This window comes from Nicotiana attenuata, unplaced genomic scaffold (assembly GCF_001879085.1).
Source record: "Nicotiana attenuata strain UT unplaced genomic scaffold, NIATTr2, whole genome shotgun sequence".
Lineage (NCBI taxonomy): Eukaryota > Viridiplantae > Streptophyta > Magnoliopsida > Solanales > Solanaceae > Nicotiana > Nicotiana attenuata.
In genome coordinates, this window is record NW_017672132.1 from 173,360 (window position 1) to 195,785 (window position 22,426).

At 37.4% G+C, this 22,426-nt stretch overlaps 2 protein-coding genes across 3 annotated transcripts in view; one reads left to right on the forward strand and one right to left on the reverse strand.

Moving 5' to 3' along the window:
* Positions 1-9,965, reverse strand: part of LOC109211983 — a 39,632-nt gene extending 29,667 nt beyond the window's left edge. Inside the window, exons 1-2 of the mRNA XM_019375584.1 lie at positions 9,822-9,965; positions 8,966-9,718 (exon numbers count right to left, since the gene is read on the reverse strand). Of these exons, the coding sequence (XP_019231129.1) occupies positions 8,966-9,718; positions 9,822-9,965 (897 nt within the window). The remainder of the gene's footprint in view (positions 1-8,965; positions 9,719-9,821) is intronic.
* A 2,998-nt stretch (positions 9,966-12,963) lies between these two features.
* Positions 12,964-20,403, forward strand: LOC109211986 (probable serine incorporator). 2 transcript variants are annotated; one of them, XM_019375587.1, is made up of 14 exons: positions 12,964-13,381; positions 13,771-13,872; positions 14,208-14,492; positions 14,588-14,661; positions 14,747-14,906; positions 14,993-15,017; positions 15,095-15,184; positions 15,288-15,459; positions 15,546-15,619; positions 18,503-18,575; positions 18,710-18,781; positions 18,864-18,997; positions 19,696-19,769; positions 19,884-20,403. In XM_019375587.1, exons 3-14 carry the CDS (start codon positions 14,303-14,305, stop codon positions 19,946-19,948), a joined length of 1,203 nt encoding a protein of 400 aa, XP_019231132.1. In that variant the 5' UTR covers positions 12,964-13,381; positions 13,771-13,872; positions 14,208-14,302; the 3' UTR covers positions 19,949-20,403. The 2 variants fall into 2 exon arrangements, with proteins under 2 accessions (XP_019231132.1, XP_019231131.1); XM_019375586.1 differs by lacking the exon at positions 13,771-13,872.
* The last annotated feature ends 2,023 nt before the right edge of the window (positions 20,404-22,426 follow it).

The following is a 22,426-nucleotide window of genomic DNA, read 5'->3' on the forward strand; positions in this document are numbered from 1 at the left end:
TGGCCTCGAGTTCTTCAAATGTCGAGCACACAGGAGGTATCAGGGGGGTGAGGTATAAGGTTACCATGGCTGGAGGAGCCATGATTTCCGGTGGGTCTTGAGGTTGGAGATGGTGAGAGAGGCTAAGGTTTTGAGAGAGTTCGAGAGAGTTTAAGAGGAGGGGGATTTCAGAGGCGGCTGATGGAAGAGAATGAGGGGGATTAGGGTAGTCTTTGGGAATTAAAAAGGTAAGGAATGATTGTGGCCGTTGATCAAAATGATCAACGACCTGGATTAAAAGAAAGAGCCGGGCCGATTAAATTGGTTGGGTCGGAGGCAGGTTGGATTGAAATTGGGTTGGTCTGTTAAGGGTTTGAAATTGGGTCAATTAGGGAGATCAATTTGGGCCATAATTGAAACGAAATGGGGCCATATTCTAAATAGCCAGTTTTTCCCTTTTAATTTATAAAAATAGTAAAAATGATTTCGAAAACAAATTAATAGTACTGGATCAGTTAATAATATACAAATATTAATTTAAAAATATTGGAACCAATTTCATAATTATAAAATGCTGTTAATTCCGAAAATAGGCTAAAATTGCAATTATATGCAATTTGGCTTTTAAAATACCAAATAAATTTGTAGAAATGTATGAAAATTACCCTAGCTATATTGGTATAAATATGAGAATAAAATAAGTTATTCACCAAAATGATAATTTTGGGAATAATTATTGGTTTTTGTACTGCTAAAATGGGCAATAAATTGATTTAAAAATCCTTTAAAAAAATTAGGAAAAAAATACTAAAACACTTGGGCATATTTATATATGCTATTTTGAAAGTATTTGCATGTAAAAAATACATAGGGAAAAATTGGGTATCAACAGGAGATGTCTAGATAGTGATTTGGAGGTCCGTAGTTGAATTAGGCTTGAAATGGTGAAAGTTGAAAATTTAGAAGTTTGTCCGAGAGTGCACTTTGTTGTTACTGGGCTCGGATTGGGGTTCTGGGAGTTGGAGTAGGTCAATGGTATCATTTGTGACTTTTGTGAAAATTTTGATGTCAATCGGACGTGATTTGATAGGTTTCGGCATCGAATGTAGAAGTTAGAAGTTCAAAGGTTCATTATGCTTGAATCAACACATGGTTCCTGGTTTTAGCATTGTCTGATGTGATTCGAAGGCTCGACTAAGTTCGTATCATGTTTTAGGACTTGTTGGTATATTTGGTTGAGGTCCCGGGGGCCTCGGGTGGATTTCAGGTGGTTAACGGATGAAAAATGTGACTTAAAGCATTGTTAAAGCCGGGAGCCTTCTGGTGTGATCGCACCTACGAGGTTTATGGACACAGGTGAGATGCCGCAGGTGCGGCTAATGTTATGCAGGTGCAAAGCTGGGCTGGCCTGGGGTAGGACGTAGGTGAGAGGGGTCTTCCGCATCTGCGAGCCCGCAGGTGCAAGCAAGGCTCCACAGATGCAGAGAAGGGGCCGTAGGCTGTCTTCGCAAAAGCGGATCGAGGGTTGCAGAAGCGCTTTAGCAGGTGCGGAACCTTGAGCGCAAGTGCGGAACCTGTGGACTTAAGTGACTTCCGTAGAAGCAGAATTTCTATCGCAAAAGTAATTCCGCAGGTGCGAATATTTGGCCCGCAGGTGCGAAAGCACTGTGCAATGTTTAAATTCTAGGGTTTCTGAGATTTTCTTCATTTTTGACATTTCAAGCTCGGGCTTAAGCGATTTTAGAGAGGGATTTCGAAGGAGTTCTTAAGGTAAGTCACTTGTGGTTAAATTTATTCAATAATTATGTTTCCCCATTGAATTTTCCACCTAAATTGTGTGGTTTTGAGGTGTAATTTTGGGAGTTTGAGGCTAGGGATTTGGATATTTAAATTGGGGATTTGGGTGTCGGCTTCGTCTCGGATTTTGATTAATTTTGGTATGTTTAGACTCGTGGTTGAATGTGCTTCCTGATTTTGTAACTTTTATTGGATTCTGAGACGTGGCCACGGGACCCGACTTTTTAGTTGACTTTTTTACTTTTAGTTAAGAGCTTAGTATTTTCTTATAGAATCAATTCCTTTAGCTTGTGTTGATTGTATCGAATTGTTTATGGCTAGATTCGAGGCATTCAAAGGCCGATTCGCAAGGCAATGGCTTTCTAGCGGAGTGATTCGAGTTGCTTGAGGTAAGTATCGTATTTAAACTCGGTTGAGGCGCCATATTCCTGAATTTTTGTGATAGCCACGTGTTTTTGGGTGCGCACATGCATGGGGATGATCCCATGTGCGGGAACCGGGATCGTATATTCATGTTTGGGTTGTGCTCGGGCTCCTATAGGACAAGAAATGACTGTTAAGCTTCAAGCTTCGATATGTAACATATGGTAACAGCTAACGTGATCTAATCGAGCCATGAAGAGTCTACTTAGAGGTTTAATCCCTGAACGAACTTGATAAATGCTTTTTCATTGATGAAATTGCCGGATTGAGCTACGGTAACACACTTTGCACATGCCTACACTTTAGCATGTTATTTACACCAGTCCAGGGATAGGAGAATCGTATTTCATCCATTATATACACGTATACTTGCTTTGTTTCTCCATTATGATATTTTGAACTGGGGCCTGCGGCTATGCTGGGCGGATTATGTTATTGGCACATGAGTTGACCATGCAACTCGTGAGTTGTCCGTGCGGATTGTATTGATATTATCGGGACGTGAGTTTCCCGTGCAGATCCATATAATGATATTATTGACACGTGAGTTATCCGCGTAAATTCTATTGTTAGAATGTGAGTTGTCTGTGCAGCACGTGAGTTGTCTGTGCAACGTGTGGAACTCGTATTTTCTTGATCATTTATCAGATTTACGTGTTTCTTTCCTCTACATGCTATAACACTATTGAGTAGGGTATTTGAGAACCAGTGTGCATGCACACACGCATATTCGTATCACGAAGCCTTATGAGCTAGCTTTAAATTTTATACTATGTTAATCAAAAAGGAAAGAATTGCACTGATTTAACTAGTGACCTCAACAAATTAAGCTTCTCCTATGTTGCGTTGTTTATTTGCGATACTTATTGAGTTGGTTATACTCACACTACACCCCGCACCTCATTTGCAGATCCATCCATTTTTCGGCACGGCAGTTGTTGATCGTGTAGTCTACATATTCGGAGATCATCGAAGTAGATGCTTGGCATCCGCAAACCTTGATCCTCTTTCCCTATCTTTTAGTTTTATGTATTTAGTCCTACATTGCAGACAGTGTACCGGACTATGTCATTATATATAGATTCTCATGTACTCGGTGACACCCAAGTTTTGGAATTTTCGGTATTTAGTTATGGCCTTTTATCCAGTTATGAGAGTTTTAATTATTTAAACTTGTTTTAGTACATTGTTCATTCAATAGTGTTGGAAATGTTTGGGATGTCGGCTTGCCTAGTACTATGATAGGCGCCATCACTACGGGTTGGTTTTGGATCGTGACAAGAGCCGCCTCGTTACCACTAAGCGCCCTTAACTCGCGCACTCACCCAACAAGAGATGTTTACAATATTACCAATACGTCGTGAGATCATGTGCCTTCACTAACAAACAAGAGAGTGAATATTGAAATAGTACACACATTCAAATATAACTTTGAACATAAATTAAGGACATCACATAATTGAACAAAAGCCGCTCACTCTCACAAAGGAATTCACGTGCATCCTGTGGTCGTACCATAATCTTGCCCGTAGTGTACATATCTACTAATCTAAGCTAGCCAAGTCTAGAATCAATTAGGACTTTATGGGTTGTAATGTAGGCTAAAGGACGGGTATGATACATTTAGAAATAGTGACTAACCATCCTTAGTACTTTTACACTACTAAAAAATCAGGTTTTAGCAACGGACAATTTCTGTAGCTAAACAGAAAAATCTGTCGCTAATCTCATTTAGTGACAGATTAACAATGAATTATCAAGAAATTCTGCTAGCTATGAGCGTCTTAGGGACGGATTAGCGACGACGTTTGTAGCTAATTCCAGTTTTTTTTGTAGTGTTAATACACTACACGCGGGAATCGAGCACGTTTTTCTTCTCAACCAATTCACTTGCCACAAACCATACAAAACATAGGCCTTTCTTCAATTAAGCACTTCTACATCCCCACTAGCACGAATTAGTAAGACTAGGAGGTATGTTTTTTTTTCTTTTCTTCTTGACTATCACATTATTTATAATTGTTTTCTTTGCAATTTTCTTTTCTCTTTCTCTTTTTTTTTCTACATACACTCCATACATTAAGGTTCATCAGCTAGTGGTATGTTTCACAACTTTAGTGCACTTTATGGGCCTTCCATGGTTCCACTCAAAAGCTACTTCCCAAATCTCTCACCTTACTTCTTTTAGCGCCTAAGTGCCTTCGGAGGTAAATGTTCAATAAGCTCAAATTAAGAACAAAATAGGGATACGACTTGTAGTGTGTGTGCCAAAGAAAAGGTCTATAGTCTCAAAAGCGCTAGCAATGGAAAATTTTTATTTGTAAGTAACAAGCACATCTATGATCAAGCAAGAAACGCCTACAGCATCTCCTAGACTAGCACAACTTATTGATTTCTCTTCGATTAACACATGAGGCAAGTTCTAAACTACAAAGATAGTAGAGAATAACACAAATCCTCACACACAAATTGCACATGGCTCAATCAAGACGGTTTTGTTCAACTCTCAAGTCAGGCAAGCACATATAGTTGGGAAATATTAACCAATAATGCACTAGGTGACATACAAGTCAAACATCTAAGAACATGCGTCACAAAGTAGGTTATTTATTTTACTTAGGCATTACAATCCAAATCAAATATACAAAAAGACAGAGTGCATGCCATAGCCTAATGTGACAGCACCAAACATGTCAACAAGGATCTCAGAGCAACTTAGTATTCTTCCTATCTTACACCTAAAATATAAAATACCCGGTTCAAGATACACCCTTGGAAAAGAACCGGTTCCCAAAGAAAAACCAAGGGTTACTACCTAACTATCCCAAGAAAAAAAGAAATCGTTTTGGTGTTTTTAATCGGACTTTAATCCCTAAAGAAAACTGCCCAAAAGATCCATCGTCGGGAAAAGTTCGAGCTTTTCCTAATTTGTTTTTCTATTTTAATTTTTTTTAAAGCCTACTACTCTACTAGACTACTTCTAACTATGGGCTATATGAAAAAATAATGAGAAAAGATTTTCATACAATTACACTTAGAAAGTAATTTTTCCACCCCACACTTATGACATGCATAGTCCTCGATGCATGATCATATAGAAAAATATTAAAACAAGGATGAAAAATACTCCCTGAGACCCTCTAGGGCCTAGCTAGCACATGATCCTTAATATTAAGGGCCGGGAAGCCACCACACTTAAGCTCAACATTCTACTTAGCTTCAACTTCGGATACTCAGACTTCCCCTAATTTGCAAAATAAAAACAAACAAAATACAACACTAAAAAAAAATAAAAATAAAAATACTAAAATAAAATACATGTTGGGTTGCCTCCCAACAAGCGCCTTATTTACAGTCATGGCACGACTCTGCGACTCTGCTCAGGCTGAGCGCTTTCGCTTCCTCCTCTTTCCATGGAGTTTTTCCTTCTTGCGCACTCTAGGAGGCTCTTCTCTTTTCTCTCTAACCCTTTTCTCTTTTACCTTTACACATTCAGCTCGCAACACCACTTCTTCAAACTCGATTTTCTTTTCCATGCCAATAGGCTCCACATAAGGACCTTGTTCTATCAACGTTTGTCATGCCCAAACCTCGGGGAGCGCGACCGGTGCTCAACCGAGATACCCCAGTCGAGCAAGCCTACTTGATGCCTACTACCCAACCTTACCCATGATCAATATAAGAATCAATAACAAGAGATATATGTGAGAAGAGTAAAGCGTTCTAGATTCTTTTTCCATTACTCAAAGAGATTCACTCTTATAATTCCCAAAATATCACAAGTTCATGATTACGAGAGAAAACATGTTTTCCAAATAACAACACTTCTAGTTCACTACCCAATATCAAAAACCACCCACAACATGTCTACAGAGCCTTTAAGTACAACAGAAGAGTAGTATGGAAGTGTCGGTGACAAGGCCCCGGCTATACCTCAAAACACAAAGTACAACGTCAAGTGACATAAGGCCCAGAACAGAGTAGGGATCACCAAAACCTTCTGAACAGAGAGTGACTGCTACCGGGGATCAAAGATGCTCGCTGATGAACCACCTGCATCCATTAAAGATGCAGTGCCCGGGGCAAAAAGAACGTTAGCACATATGGAATAGTACTAGTGTGAAAAGCTAAAAGTCTTCTTTCGAAATAGAATTCCAATATAAGAAAGGGAAAACCATGTAAGCAGCAAGCAACAATCAATGATATCAAAATGCCAAGTTAAAACATAACAATTTTCAAAATACGGAAATAATATTATTTTTGGTTGGGAGATCATTAGCACCGATATACCATCATAACTTTAACACAGAGTCCGATCATGCCCGATCGGCTAGGCCATCTCTCCACGAACAATGTGGATTGACATGTGATGCAAAAGAAAGGTGTTATAAAGAGTAGGAACCACCATGCCCGCAACATGGCGTCCGATCACCACCGACCAGCTAGGTCGTCTCCCCACATGTGTCATGTGAGTCGATATCAAATCCAGGGCTATCAACAATATCATCCCAATCAAGGGGAGTAATATCAATACATCAATCTCATCCCAAAGGGAATAATCACAAATCACTCCTACACTGGCACGTGTAGTTTCGGGTGTGGGCCGTTACGATCGACCATTCCTCGGCTCGTTAATGATACTCCCAAAAATATTTTTGTTTTGCACACAAAGGAAACATAAATTCAATTACATTCACCTCATAAACTTTCACACCATATATAGTTTCACTAGTACTTTCAACCACTCACAACATCATTATTTCATTTGCTCTCTTGTCCATTCATATGATTCTTCATTCAAGGCACGGTGGCCGTAACTCATATTCCACACGTTCATTTCTTTACTTTCTAGGATCACCATCATAAACATCAACATATAGAGCATTCTGGAAATAATAACTTTAAGTTCATTAGCAATGAGGGCTTTAAACACAAAAGATTTCTTTCCAAAGTATGGAGCAAATGACTTGTAATAGCAACACAAGTTAAAAACCATAAACGAGTAATACACCATTTCTTTTTGAAATACTTCTCTAAAAAGGCAATGCACAATTACAACTCATGGGTAAACAAGGACTCAAAACACATTGACAACTCTTACAAAGGAGTTCGTTAGGATTTGCGATTGAAACACAAAGTCAAATCATACGCTCTAGCTACAACAACCAAGGCCATATTTTATATCTCGCCCCCAATTCTCTCACTTCCAAACATAATCATACTTTACCAACAATAAGGGCATTTTGAAATAGAAATTTGATATGTATATGAGCTATATGAGTTTTACGCACATTGGGTTTTCATCCCAAATTGAGCATAGTGAACTTTAATTTGAAACATGAATTGAAGTTATAACATTTTTAACACCTAAACCATACTCGAACATATTCCCGAAGGAGAACATGATGAGATAGGAATAACTAGAACACATTTTGGGTATATACATCTTTCAATACAATGCTTACTTGGGATATCTGAATTTATTAGGAAAACTCAGAACATGGGCCAACATTCATGAAACTTACGGGAACATTATGGAATTCAATTCTAAGATGGAAGTTTAGCCAACATACCTTTCTTGAGCTTTCCTTAGATTACTATAACGTCCCAATACTTCTAGCAATATCAGTCTATAAAAATCGTATAATAATAGAAGGATTTTTATGATATAATTCTCTTGGGAATTTTGTCAAACACATCCTATGCAAAGTAGACTACAAAGCTCTACAACGGTAATCCATTACTCCCTCAACCAATTTCAATAAGTAACTACCCAAAATAGTTCAATAATCTCACATACTACCACCTATTGTCAGATGCAAGGCCTATCTCCAACTCCATAACCTACTTAAACCCATAACAATTGCATGAAAGTTTTAGGACAAGGTCTTACCCCAATAGATGATGGCCTAGTGAGTGATTCCCTTGAATCTTCAAGATTGGGACAAGGATTGATGATTAGATTGGCTAGATCTCCTCCCTATCTCTCTAAGATACCTTCAGTTCTCTCTAAAATCGTCAGATATATGCTCCAAAATGAGCCTCGAAGGTTTTTAATCAAAATGGGGTCGGGTTATAAAAATAAAAAATGGACCCTCCAAACTCAACTCTGCGGTCGCAGAATACACCGCAGAAGAGATATGTGACCCGCAAAATGGACCGCGAAAGTGATGCCAAAAACTGGGCTAGCCTGGACCAATCTATGGCTAGGTCTGCAGTACACAGACCAGTTACGCGGCCGCAAAATGGACCGCATAATCCCCCCTCAGAAATTCTTCATGCCAAATCTGTGATGGAAGTGCGGACCGCGAAACAGGCATGCGATTGCACAATGGACCGCATATCTTCAAAAATCTAACTACCTTTCTGCTCAACCCTGCGATAGGTATGTGACCCGCACAATTGATTTGTGGTCGCGAATCTGACCGCATAATTTCCTCCTTCAGCAAAAATTTCCAACAACTCCTCGATGCATTCTTCAACCCAAAAAGCCCATACCACGGACTACTACCTTCGTACACATTAGACTACCTCGGCACCACAAAATCTTAAATTCCTTGGCGAAATTTTACGGGGCCTTACAACTTTGATTCTACCACAAAGATCATGCACAAATCCTCATAATGCTTAGGAAAGTTAAGCGTCCTGTACACATTAAAGGTAATTTCTTCATCATGCACTCTCAGCTTTAGCTTTCCCTCCCTCACATTAATAAGTTCCCCCCCCCCCCAATGGCCAAGAATGGTCGCCCCAAAATAATTGGAACCTCGTCATCAGCCATATAGTCAAGAATAATAAACTCTGCGGGAAAGATGAACTTCCCTAATCGCACCAACACATCTTCAATAATTCCTTCAGGCACTGCTAATGACCAGTTTGCTAGCTGTAGAGTTATAGTAGTAGGCCTGGCGGCTCCAAGATCGGGCTGCTTGAACATTGATAGTGGTATCAAAGTAATGCTTGCTCGCAGATCGCACAAGGCTCTACCAACCACGTGTTTTCCAATCGCCAGGAGGATTGTAAAACAACCTGGATTCTTTAACTTAGGCGGGAGCTTACTCTGTACTCTAGCACTGCATTCCTCAGTAAGTGCAACCCTTTTAAACTCTGTCAACCTCCTTTTGTTAGCCACAATATCTGTGATGTACTTAGCATATTTTGGGATTTCACGTAACACATCAAACAATGGGATATTCAGTTGAATTTGGCTCAGCGTATCAAAAAATTTACTGAACATCCCGTCATCACTTTTCTTCTTTAATCTTTGTGGGAAAGGAGGTGGTGGCCTTGCAATTGGAGTTTTTTCACTTTCTTCAATTTCTTTCTCAGTTTCCACCACAGTTTGAGGAACTAGTTTTCCCTTAGGAGTGACTTTTTCTTTCTTTATTTTTGGTACTTCTTCTAATTCTCTTCCATTCCTAAAGGTTACAACATTCACCTGAGGATTCTTATCTGTATCACTTGGAAGGGCCCCTGTTGGCCGGGTATTTTGTTGTGCAGCCAACTGCCCAATTTGCCTCTTTATATTTTAAAATGTAGTCTTTTAATTGCTGATTGTCAGTTCGAAGTTGCTGGTTGTCAATCAATAGCTTTTTCAACATATCATTAGTGTTTTCTTCTACCTGTTGTGGTGGACTTTCGAGCTGATTATAGTTTCCTTGGGGTCTGTATTGATTTTGACTAGCCTGATTTCCACCCCATGAGAAATTCTGGTGGTTTCTCCAGCTGGGATTATAAGTATTCTCATATTGTGCATTTTGATTCATTGGACCTCTACTCTACTCGCTTATATAATAAATAGATTCCGGATTATCGGACATTGGTCACTCGTGTGACCCTCTCCACAAATTTCACAGCATATGGCCATCCTCTGAACCTGCTGCATTTGATGCCCTTAACCCATTGTCATATTAGCCATTTGGTTGTTTAGTTTCGCAATATCTTCTTGCGCGGCTGGCACCTCATCCAGCTCGAGTGTACCTGCGCCTTTTTGTTTTATCATCCTTCTTGAGTCACCTTGACCCTGCCAGCTACGATCATTTATAGTGAAGTTGTTGAGCAGATTCTGAATCTCACTGTATGGCTTTCGCATGCAACTTCCTCCACAAGTTGAGTCCGGATTTAATTTGGAGTTCTTGTCTAATCCATCCACAAAAGTATGTCCCAACACCTCATCAGTCTGATAATGATGTGGGCAGTCTTTGAGGAGTTTCTTGTATCTTTCCCAAGCTTGACGAAGAGTCTTACCATCTCTTTGCTGAAACCCAAGAATCTAGCTCCTCGGTGCCTTTGTCTTCTTAGTGGGAAAAAACTTGATTAAGAATTTTCTCACCAGATCATCCCAAGTGTGGATCGGGTTTGCGGGCATGTTTAACCATTCCTTTGCTTTACCCATTAGAGAAAAGGGAAAAAAAAGCTAGTCTGATAGTCCTTAGAGATGTTCGGATAGTTGTATGTATCCGTAATCCCCAAGAAATTTTGTATATGCCTTTGGGGATCTTCACTAGACAAACTCACAAATAGCCATGTGGATTGAATCAATTGCACCATGTACTGCTTCAGCTCAAAGTGCCCAATTATATAAGGCTTCACGATAGCCTGAGTCATGTTCGCGAGACTAGGACTTGCTGCCTCAATCACCGGGTCTTTCTTCATTTTATGCCATCTCGATTGGCTGTGGTTGGACTACGATACCCAACCCTACAATCTTGCTCTTTCTTCTGCTTCCCTCCTTAACCTGTGCAAGAATCTTTCGGGTTCAGGATCAGGAGGAGGAAGGTTGTTCAAACTGTTGCTTCTTCTTAGCATTCAAGGTGAACACCTGTAGAGTCAGAAATAGTCAAACAGATTAACACTTGACAAAAACAAATAAGAGCTTATTTAAGACAAATAACTAATTTCTAAATCCAGGCAATGGCACCAAAAACTTGTTGGGTCCAAATGCACATGCAAGTATAGGCGGTCGACAAGTAATAAAGTGATAAGAAAGTATCATTCCCACGAGGATTTATGATCAGCTAATGTCCAATCTAAGTTATTATGAATTTAATGCTCAAGTGAGTGTTAAGAAAATGATTGTGATTTTTGTAACTAAATTACTACGAACTAATAAACAAGCAAGAAAATAAGATCACAAATAGAGCAAACAAACACTTAGAAAGAATTCAATAAGATGAGGATATTCCAGGGTTATGGGATTAACGTCTCTCTTATTGCGTTTTTCGGGTTGATGTAATCATTTGACTTATCTAATTTGTTTATTAGCAGGGTTTATTATGCTCACAAAGTTCTTTCGACGCTTCGCTCGCCTATTCAGCCAACCTAAGACTATATGTCTATAGAATCAAACTTGACAAGAACGCATGTATATTTCCTTACAAAAATAACCAAGTAAGGCAACTCGAATATGTCTATCCTAATCACGAATCTATGATGCCCGAATTCAAGAACATACTCTATTCAATCCTATATGCAATTTATATAGTTCCACTTTCGAGTTCAACTATAAATTCGTAGATAGTACTCTATTGTTAGCTACGGAATAGAATAATTAAATGCAATATTGAATAAACAAATTACTATGATAAAGTCAAGCAACACAATCAACTGTCAATTTACAATAGTCAAGAACGACCCATAGCCCAAGAATAGTGAGGTTCTTAGCCACTCATGTTCATAACAATAATCAAAATATTGTTTACAAACATAAAAGCTATGAATACTAGAGGAAGGATGGAAGAATTGATGAATTTTGTGCTCCTGAGTGTTTCGTGCTTGTGTTTCTCTCTCAAAGTGGTGTCTTGGGGTCGAAATAACCAAGTCTCGGGCGAAATAGGACAAGTCCCCATCACCGGCGCCCAGGGTAGCTTGGGGCGCTAGCCCTGGCGTTGGAAATTTTGTGCTTCTGGAACACAGGTAGCGCTTTACACCACCTGTGGCGCTACTTTGTGGTTTTTTCTCGTTTCTTCCCCCTTTTTGCTTCAATTCACGCACCTTCGTCCCAAATTGCCTTCGGATGATCCTTACACATAAAAATACCACTAATTAGCATAAATCATTACACTGCACATTCCAAATCTACAAAACATGAATAAAATGCGATGCAATATGCATATAAATATAAATACTTTAAACCGAATATCACCGGTCGCAAACTCTAAATTTGATCGTGATACTAACTTGTCAGTACCATATTTGGTAACCAAAAATAATAGGAGGGGAAAAATATAAAAGCCACAAAGCTGCTAGCAGACATATAGCTCATCAGTCATGGCAGTATAAGTAAATATTTCATGTTTGAATAAGTTTGTGATAATTACAGTTGACAATTTAAAGTTGAGAATGCTATCGTTAATAATTAAGGACAATAATAATCATTAGTGTAGTTATTTAGGAGAGCCATGCCAAATAGTAACCGCATGCGCCATAGGAAGAATAAAAAGGCACGAATAGCGTATAGGTATAGCGTCCACTTCCACGAATTTAGGATTATACTCAGAGGCGGGCCTATATATATATATATATATATATATATGTTAAAGTGAGGGGTCATGGGATCTATAAGCTTTTGTAAAAATATTGTATATGTATAGGTATATACCTTGAAAATAGTTAATTTAAAGTACTTGGCACCCTGAACACTAAAAGCCGCTACTAGTTGAACGGAATATTGTGCTCCCGTCATGAAAAATCATGGGTCCGCCTCTTAATATACTTGAACGCATGAAAGAGTGATAACTGATGGAGTACATTTCACCACATTTTTCTACTTTACTCTTCTCTAAAACTTAGTCTTAAAAGCTTCCCTTCGGCGGGAGAAAAAGCAGAACAAACATCATCCAACACACCAAAAAAAAAAAGGGAAAAGAAAAAAAGTTAAAAGCAAGCTCTTCCCTTCCCCACACTTTACCGCAGACCAACCACCCCATCTAGCCGTTGTTATATATATATATATGATCGTCAACAGACAGGAGGGACAAAAAGAAGTTCCAGAGGAGAAAATAGTAAGGACATTGTTTTCAATCTCTCTATCAATAAGTTACTCGAAAGCAAACTACAGATCGACAGAGATTGGCTTCTGCATTCAAATAAACATTCATCTTCAGCATTAGTACTGCAAGACGTCTTTGGTGCTTATTTTGGTATCAGATTATAGTTAGTTTCATCCGCTTATCTCTTACGGGTATGTAATTGTGATTATTCATTCAATCTTTAAATATAAACAACAAACTGAAACTATCATATTATGAGGCAATAATCCAAACTCTTTCAAGTCTTGCTTAGTCAACATTCCATCTATTATTGGATACTTTAATTTAATCCGTGTAATGAAGTTATCCTCTCTGAGGCCAACGCTAAGGAAAGAAGAATAGCAAAGTTTTTGGGGGGTGGAGGTTGGAAATTAAAAAAAAAAAAAAAAAAAAGATTCAGTGCCTTTAATTTAATTGTCGATTAATACGTAACATGTGTATGATATTTGTATAATTGTATGCATCGAGAAAATTGCATAGAAATTGGTAGATGAAGGCGACACGCTTCAAAATGGGTCTTTATGGAGGAGCTCTTTTGCAGATTCTTTGCTGTTCAAACAAGCAATCTCTTAGACAAGCAAACTTGTCACGAGAATTTCTATCTTGTTTACCTCTTTTGGATAGAATATATTCAAGAATTCAGGTCAGAAACTCGGCTTTTTGTTCTTTTGGTATAGATACCGACTAGGAATCTCTTCCACTTGATGTTGATTTCAATAAGAACCAGTTCTCCTAATGGTGATCACGAAGGAATAATTTTTGAGTGGTACGAGTTTTTACACATTTGACACAATATTGTGAAATGGCAAGATATGATTAAAAACATCCATTTCATCTAAGGACCATATCTCCATTGACATAGCTATACTAGATGCTTTGTAGTTGACAAATTAACTTAAAAAGCTTTAATTCTATACGAAAGTTAAGTATGGATCGGAGTACCAAATATTCTACTTACTATATATATTTGGTTTGCAGAAGGAGAGGTGCTGGAGGGAAGAACTCAACTTCCCCTGCTTCATTGGTACATTTATGCCATGACTACAAATTCTTTGTCTTGGTCTAAAGGATAAATGGAGGGCAGTAATAGTAGCATTGCTGAGAGATATGGCAAGATCAAGCTAGGTTACTGGTTAGACCAATTTCGACATGGCTCTAATCCTTGGATGGCTAGATACATTTACGGCTTATTATTTCTGGTCGCAAATTTACTAGCTTGGGCTGTTCGTGATTATGGCCATAGCATTTTGAAAGAAATAAAGAGTAAGCTAAGATGGCTATTTTATTTTGATGTTTGCGGTGGTACACATTAATTAATTTCTAACAATGTGTATATCTATCTATCTATCTATCTGCAGGATTTAAAGAATGTAATGGTGGTGAAGACTGTTTGGGTGCAGAAGGAGTGTTGAGAGTAAGCTTGGGGTGCTCTGTATCCTCCTAAACAAATCATGGAATTCGATCTAATTCCCTGCTACATCTTTCCATGAGTCAAGCCTTAATATCATATATTTTAGCTTTTCTATTTAGCCATGTTCCTCTCTACTGCTGGTACATCGAAATTGAATGACCGTAGAGAATTATGGCACTCAGGATGGTGGTCTGCCAAGCTTTTCATGAACATTTCTCTAATTCTACTTCCCTTTCTTCTTCCTGGAGAGATTGTTTCAATTTATGGTTAGTACATATATATTCGATCTACTACTTGTCTTGTCTTGTGTTTCAGATATAAATAGCTTAATCATGTTGTGTCTTGTGCACAGGCGAGGTTGCGCATTTTGGTGCGGGGTATGACCAATTGTTCATCTGACATGCTTTCTTTCATCATTCTCATACAATTAATTTTGTTGATTCTCCATTTGCAGGGTCTTTTTACTAATTCAGCTTATAAGTATAATCAGTTTTATCACATGGCTGAATGATTGCTGCCACTCTGAGAAATATGCTGTCAGATGGTAATTAATTGGCTTATTTAATTTATGGTACACTCATTTGGATATTAACTGTGTATAACCAAGTGGTTCGTGCTAATGGGAAATAAAACAATTTTGCTTGCAGCCACATCCAAATGATGTTACTTGCAACCACTGCATATATTATATGCATCCTTGGAATCATTCTAATGTACATTTGGTATACTCCTCAACCATCATGCCTTCTTAATATTTTCTTCATCTCCTGGACATTAGTACTCCTCCAACTCATGACCAGTATCTCTCTCCACCCCAAGGCGAGTCTGAATTTCTTGTCTTACACCTTATTTTTGAGTTGGATATACTTGAGTAAGTATTAAATTAATAATTTTTTTGGCTGCAGGTGAATGTCGGTTTCCTCACTCCAGGTTTTATGGGGCTGTATGTGGTGTTTCTCTGCTGGTCTGCCATCAGAAGGTATGATTTGAATGTTTTGAGAGAGAAAACGAGAGCTGTGTTATTTCCAAGAGTAAGGCCTCATTTATTTGCACTTAATGGAGGTCTGAATCTTAATCATTCAGATCTCAGACAATAACTAGTTTGTTTTTAAAATCTGAATCTTAATCATTAAGATTTAATTATTAAGTTTGTTTGTTTTTTTAACTTCAAAACCACTTAATGGGTCTTAATACATATGTATGATTAAGATCTATAACATAGACTTAATTTCATTAAAATGCTAACATCCACATTCATTATTAATTGATATCACCGCCTACCATTAGCAACAATTACCAGCACCACCTACCACCACCATACTCTATCCCACAACCACCTCCTCAATCATAGCTGCCACCATTATCGTCAACCACCACCCAGAATCCCCACCACCACCATTCTCAACCACAACCACAAACTCATCCACCTAAATTACAACAACTAACTACCCCATCCCATCAACAACCATAACTGACACTGCCCACCATTATAAACTACCATCACCTTCCTCAATCACAATCACCACCACCACCTACCATTATTAATTATTACCACCTACCACCACCATTCTCAACCATAATTGCTATCGCTATCACTACCAATTACCACTAGCAACTACTCAGAACAACCACCATCAACCAAAACCACCATCAACCACCGCCTATAATCGGCATTCACAAGCACCACCGTTAGCAATCACCATCACTAACTACCATATTTTACAAAACATATATATTTTTTATTGATAGAATATTAGATTAATTATTTGAATTTTATGTTTATTAATTATTAAATAAAGATTAATTTTATACATTAAGATATTAAAAAACAAACCATCTTAATTATTTAGTATTCAGATCTTAATACATATAGTATTCAGATGTGTATTCAGAATCAGACGTCGTAATCTTTAAAAAAAACAAAATGAGGCCCAAGTAAATGATGACCGTGTCCATACAAACTATTTATAGAGACCCGGAAACTCGAAAGTCGAAACTATAACCAACCCAAATTACGCAACTAGCCCAAACAGGATACTACACTAACTGTACACACAACCAGAATAAATACAAGGGATCTTTACACAAATAGCCGACCATATTTATTATTTGCTTTTTCTAGCTATCTATATAAATTATACATTGATTATACACATATAATACACAAATTATGCATATATTATACCTCCACCAGCTATTTTTAATTTAAACGGTTGGATAGACTACTATTTAGGTTGATTCTTCTACATATACAAGGTGAGCTTCTTGGCCCAATACAAAACAATAAGTGGCTATAGATTAAGTAATTTTCATAAAATAATACAGTTTAGAGCCTAATTATCATAGGTAATGGTAGTTTGTCTAATTAACATTCATAGCTACTGTTCAATTGTTACTAGCTTACATTACTTGTATTCAGACGCACAACGAATACAGTCTGTGTCAACTGTATTCGTTCGCGCAACGAATACAACATGTATCAAATGTATATTCGTTCGTGCAACAGATTTAACCAAGAGAAAATACAGAATTCAAAAAAATAGAATGCTCTCGTGGCGAGTCGAATTCAAGACCTCCGCTCAATAAGAGAGTGCTTTAACCAACTGAGCTGCGAGAACTTGTTACACTTTTGTTGAGTTAAAAATAATTGATCTTTTGTTTAAGTATTATAGGTGAATTTGCTATAAAATTCAAATATAATCTTAGAATATAAGGTGGGCCCTTAATCATATCATAACGCACAAAGAGGATGGGAGGGGGATTAGACATTTAGCTCACTATATTGAAACTAACTCTTACATTACAAGATAACAAAAGGGGTTTGAATTTGTGTCCTAGGATAATTCTAAGTATTAAGCATTAAATAATTTCACATACATACTATTAACTTGATCACCCTTGAAAACGCAAAAATATGCACTTAGATAATGCAAATATCTTATCCCATAAGCCATATGAACAGTTTCATACATGTACAACCTAATTCTAGAATACTTAATCTAGAATATTCTAAAATACTTTTTAACTGAAAGTACATTTACGAATAGTAAATAGATTGTATATGTTCCAAAACTCAACTTCTCTTCACGATCTTCTACACAAAATAGCAAAAACTCTATTCGAGATATATCTTTCTAGAATTTGAAAAGTTAATAAAGAGACATAAAAATAATGATTAACGACAGTAGAAAAGGGGGATAAAATATTTCATTAACTAGTCCACTAGTCAATAATCTTTATCTCTAACCAATTTTTATTATTATTTCATTTAGAAAAAATAAAGACAACTAAAACCCTTCTCCCTTCAGCATTTACTTCGACAAAGTAGCAAGTATCCATTGACTTTGCGACGTCGACTGAGATTTTTTGGACTACTTACAGACCTTTATTAGTCTTGATTTTGTTTAAGTTTTTCATATTTTTGAACATTCGTTCGGCCATGAACTCGTAATCACTAAGTTTACAAAGAGTTGCACGCCAAGCTTTATTGCAACTAATATTATTTTCATATTTACGTTAAAGATGATGGTGCCCCCGCATAGTTACGTACGTTTAAATTTTGGGTTCGCCTCTGTCTCTAAGTAATGTCATTTGTTGAGCATAGAAGCTGCGCGACAAAAAACCTGAAGGCATATGCATGTCTTAAAGTATTCTCAAGCTTGTCTCTCAGTCATTTAAATATGAGAGAGGACGTAGATAAGTTAAACTTGTCACGGAAAGTTTTCAAGTTAATATTTTCATTTCTTTGAGAAAGTCCCTCTGTTAGGTTCAAGCTTTCATTTGAGAATGTTCGCAATTAGGCATCTATGGTATTCACGAAACTATCTTGAATAAAGTTCTTATAAGTTTCATCTATTTACAGTGAACCCCCAGAGGAGAAATGCATGCGAAAAGCAGAATTGGCAACTGGAAAAGGAGACTGGTTCACCATCATTGTAATTTTCGGACCTCAAAATACATAGTGGTGTAGTAGAACGATCACTTTTTCAGCATCTCATTGAGGTAGATTATCATGATCCTCCCTATTTTAATTTCTACTACTCTAAGTTTTCGCTCTTAATTTTGACAGAGCTTCATTATAGCGGTCCTTGCAATTGTCATTGCAACATTTTCAACTGGAATTGATTCGAAATGCTTTCAGGTTTGCCTCATTTTCATACTTTTATAATCACAATACAAGAAAACAAAATGAAGGGGAAATTTCTAATAGTAGTAAGTTACAGTTCAAGAAGGATGATGCGCCTGAAGATGATGATGTTCCATATGGTTATGGATTCTTTCATCTCGTCTTTGCGACAGGAGCAATGTACTTTGCAATGCTATTAATTGGATGGAATCCTAATCACACCATGAAGAGGCAAGTTCCTTCATCTTGAGACAATAGCTTAATTTTCATTTCGGCGATCTAATTTTTGGGTTCAGTTGGAAGTGATAAAAGATTTCAGGTTGAAACTAATAGCAACAACATATTTTGTAGTTAGTGCATGTCATATGGAACTAGGGGTGGCAAACGGGTAGGTCGAAAACGGGTAATACGGATGGATAACCGTTTTTTTAATCCATTTTGCCACCACTATATGGATCTAATTCTGCCAGAAATGTAACTTAGAATTTCCATATCACATCTTCCTTGTGTTGAAGGTCTTCTTTTCAGCACCTTAGACAGGGTACTTAATCATGCAGATCTAGAAAGAATATTTATGAGGAACATAAAACAATAGTAGTTATATATGCATCAAGATGTAGTTCTCTTGTCCATTGGAAGAAAGAAAAAGTAATCTAACAAGTAACAGCAACAAACGATTCAGGTCAAATTGGTGGTCATAAATGTAAGACCATTTGATGGCAGGGAATTGAAATGCTGTTTGCTCCTTTTCAAAAAATGTTAAATAAACAAATTAACAAAATTTGGAGGTAAGAGTGGACACTTGAATACTGAAGGATGGGAAGATAAATGAGGGGAGGGTCCTTGATGGGATTGGAACCGTGCAATCTACTGTAAAAGTTGTAACTAAATGCTTCTTATTACATGGTACTTTTATTGTTTATCTGCAGGTTTACAATAGATGTTGGTTGGACCAGCACTTGGGTAAGGATAGTGAATGAATGGGTTGCAGTTTGTGTTTACAGTAAGTAGCTCAGCCACTTGGCCACCTTCCATCTTCACTCTTGTTGATAAGGGATAAAGATTTTGGATAATTAAACATATAATGTGAAGTTTTGCCATTCTTTAAATTTTGCAGTATCGATGCTCGTGGCTCCCATCGTTTGGAAGAGCAGGCAAGTAGCAGCAGCATCACAAGTTTGACAAACTTCACATTGCCAAAGATTGTTCCATTCTTATGGCTTTTCAATGGCTGGCCTCGGTGGCTCGGTTCCATGCCTGTCGGGAATAGAAGGAAGTCTCTGCATATGCAACATTTTTTGTCGTCCTGAAGACAAATGTGTATCAAAAGACTTCCACTAACATGATTCATTTAGTTTCTTGATAAAACGAAGTGGCTATAACGTTATAGAATCTCGATTTCTTGATCCTTCTTACAGGTAAATGAAAGCAGAAAAAAACCAAATGCAAAGGGGTAAACAAACGATCGAGCTGTTATTTATCTTTGTTGGCCAATCTTTTATTTTCCTTTGTACAGTTTGTACTTCTCTTGAATAAAGAGATTGAATGACAAATAGAGCAAGATTCTCCATTAATTTGTTTCACTATTCATACAAACATGTTGGGGTTGAAATGACAAGGTATTCATGTTTGATTGACTACATTGTAGATGCTATTATTCTTTTTGTGTGGAGGAGGGATCTCCAAATTAAAGGGGTCTACAACCTTTGTTTCCACGAAAGGGATCTATCAAATATGGAAGTATAACGACCCGGACGGCCGTTTTGAGTATTAGACCTCGTTTCCCCTATTTGATGCTTCCCATGGTTTCTTTTGATTATTACACCCCATATTTTTGTACGTAAGAAATGAGATTATCAAGTTAATCATGTTACCATGGAGGTTACAAATATTTAAGATCATGAATAGCAAGTACCAAGATGATTGGAAGGCTTAGAATCTAAACGAATTGAAGAAAATAAGTTTCGTCGAAAGTCGACAAGTTGAGAAGGTTATAGCATGTACTTTTCGGGTGAGGCTTGTTATTATACTTTATTTGTAAAATAATTCTGGAGAATGTAAAATAACGTATAAATAGAAATGAAAAACAGAAACAGAGTTTAATCCGAGCCCATTGAATTCACAGTGTTTCCTTAAGGAACTTAATCCCCTCCTAGTACCCAAGGTTGTGGATTATTCCTCCCAGGATAGAACGAATTACACACTGGTGAAGGGTACTTCAAACCCCAGTGTTTCAGCGAACACAATGATCGGTAGAAAATCACACTTAATGTTGCTTTCTTTGTAGCTAAAACAATGCAGAAGAAAGGATGAGTATTTTGAAATTCGTATGGAAAATCTGGGAGAATGAGCTCATATATATAACCAATATGTTGAGTTCAAATTGAAGAGGTGCAACTCTTCACAAGGGCTATCATGACCGTTTACGCAAAACGGCCTAACGTAAATGGTTATTTACGCAACAATAAAATGGAAATTCAAAACCTTATTTTTCCGTTACAAAAATGGAAAATGGACGGGAAGAGGACTTAATTTTTTCGTTACGGAAAACAGACGTTGAGGAAACGGATAATTTGGATTTCTTATTAATTTTCCGTTTACAAAAACTGGATATTTAATAATATTATGTTAATATTTACTATTAACAAATAAGTTTGGTCCAAAAAAATTAATCAATCAATCGATCATTTGACCAAATCCAAATTTGAATTTGAAGCCGTAGCCGAGTCCAGCGAGCGACGACGACGACGGCGTGAGGCTTGCCTTCTTCGTAACTCTATAAGAGTTAGAATAAGATCAATTGTATATATACCCTTCAAAAATCTTTTCCTTTTCCAATACGGGACAATGTCCCTTTGTCAAGGAGGAAAACTCAAATATTTTGTTTTTCCTCCACTTCCCATTCACCCTCTTTTAAGCTTATTTTAGCTTAAAAAAACTCAACAATCCCCTACATGAATGGGGGATTGCTATATCACAGAAATATGCTTGAAAAACTGTGTGATTTGCAAGCAAGGATTAATCGCATCTAGATAAGTCGGTTTCCCTTTGAACTTTCCGTAGTGAACTTATGTCGGATATACTCGGTCAATCGGTAGATTTGATATCTTTGAACTGTCGAACTTTGGTGTATACCTAGACAACTATAAATCACATAATCAACCCTTAACCGTCTTTGGTTCTCATTGTTGTGTTCGTTTCAGCCATGAACTGGCCTTACAAAATTCTCCTTGAAGCGGCTAACACTTCACACTTACATAGGTGATTCCTAAACGTGTCATCCTATAGATACACTATTTGATATACCCCGTATCAAATTTAGATATCATTAAAAAGCCTTAATATTTTATCCTTGGTACTGAACATTGTCTCATCACGAGAATGGACCAAAATTTTAGTTGACAATGTTGAATAGTCATTAATGATTTTGTTTGATCTCCTTGAACCTAGATCTTGGGATCTCCAGTCTTCTAGGTAGAGTTACCGCCACAATGACTTGTTCTCGGCCATAGTCCCATTCCACTACAAAAAAAAAATTAGAATTAGCTACGAACGTCGTCGCTAATCTGTCGCTAAAACGCTCGTAGCTAGCAGAAATTTCTTGATAATCCATTGCTAATCCGTCGCTAAATGAGATTAGCAACGGATTTTTTTGTTTAG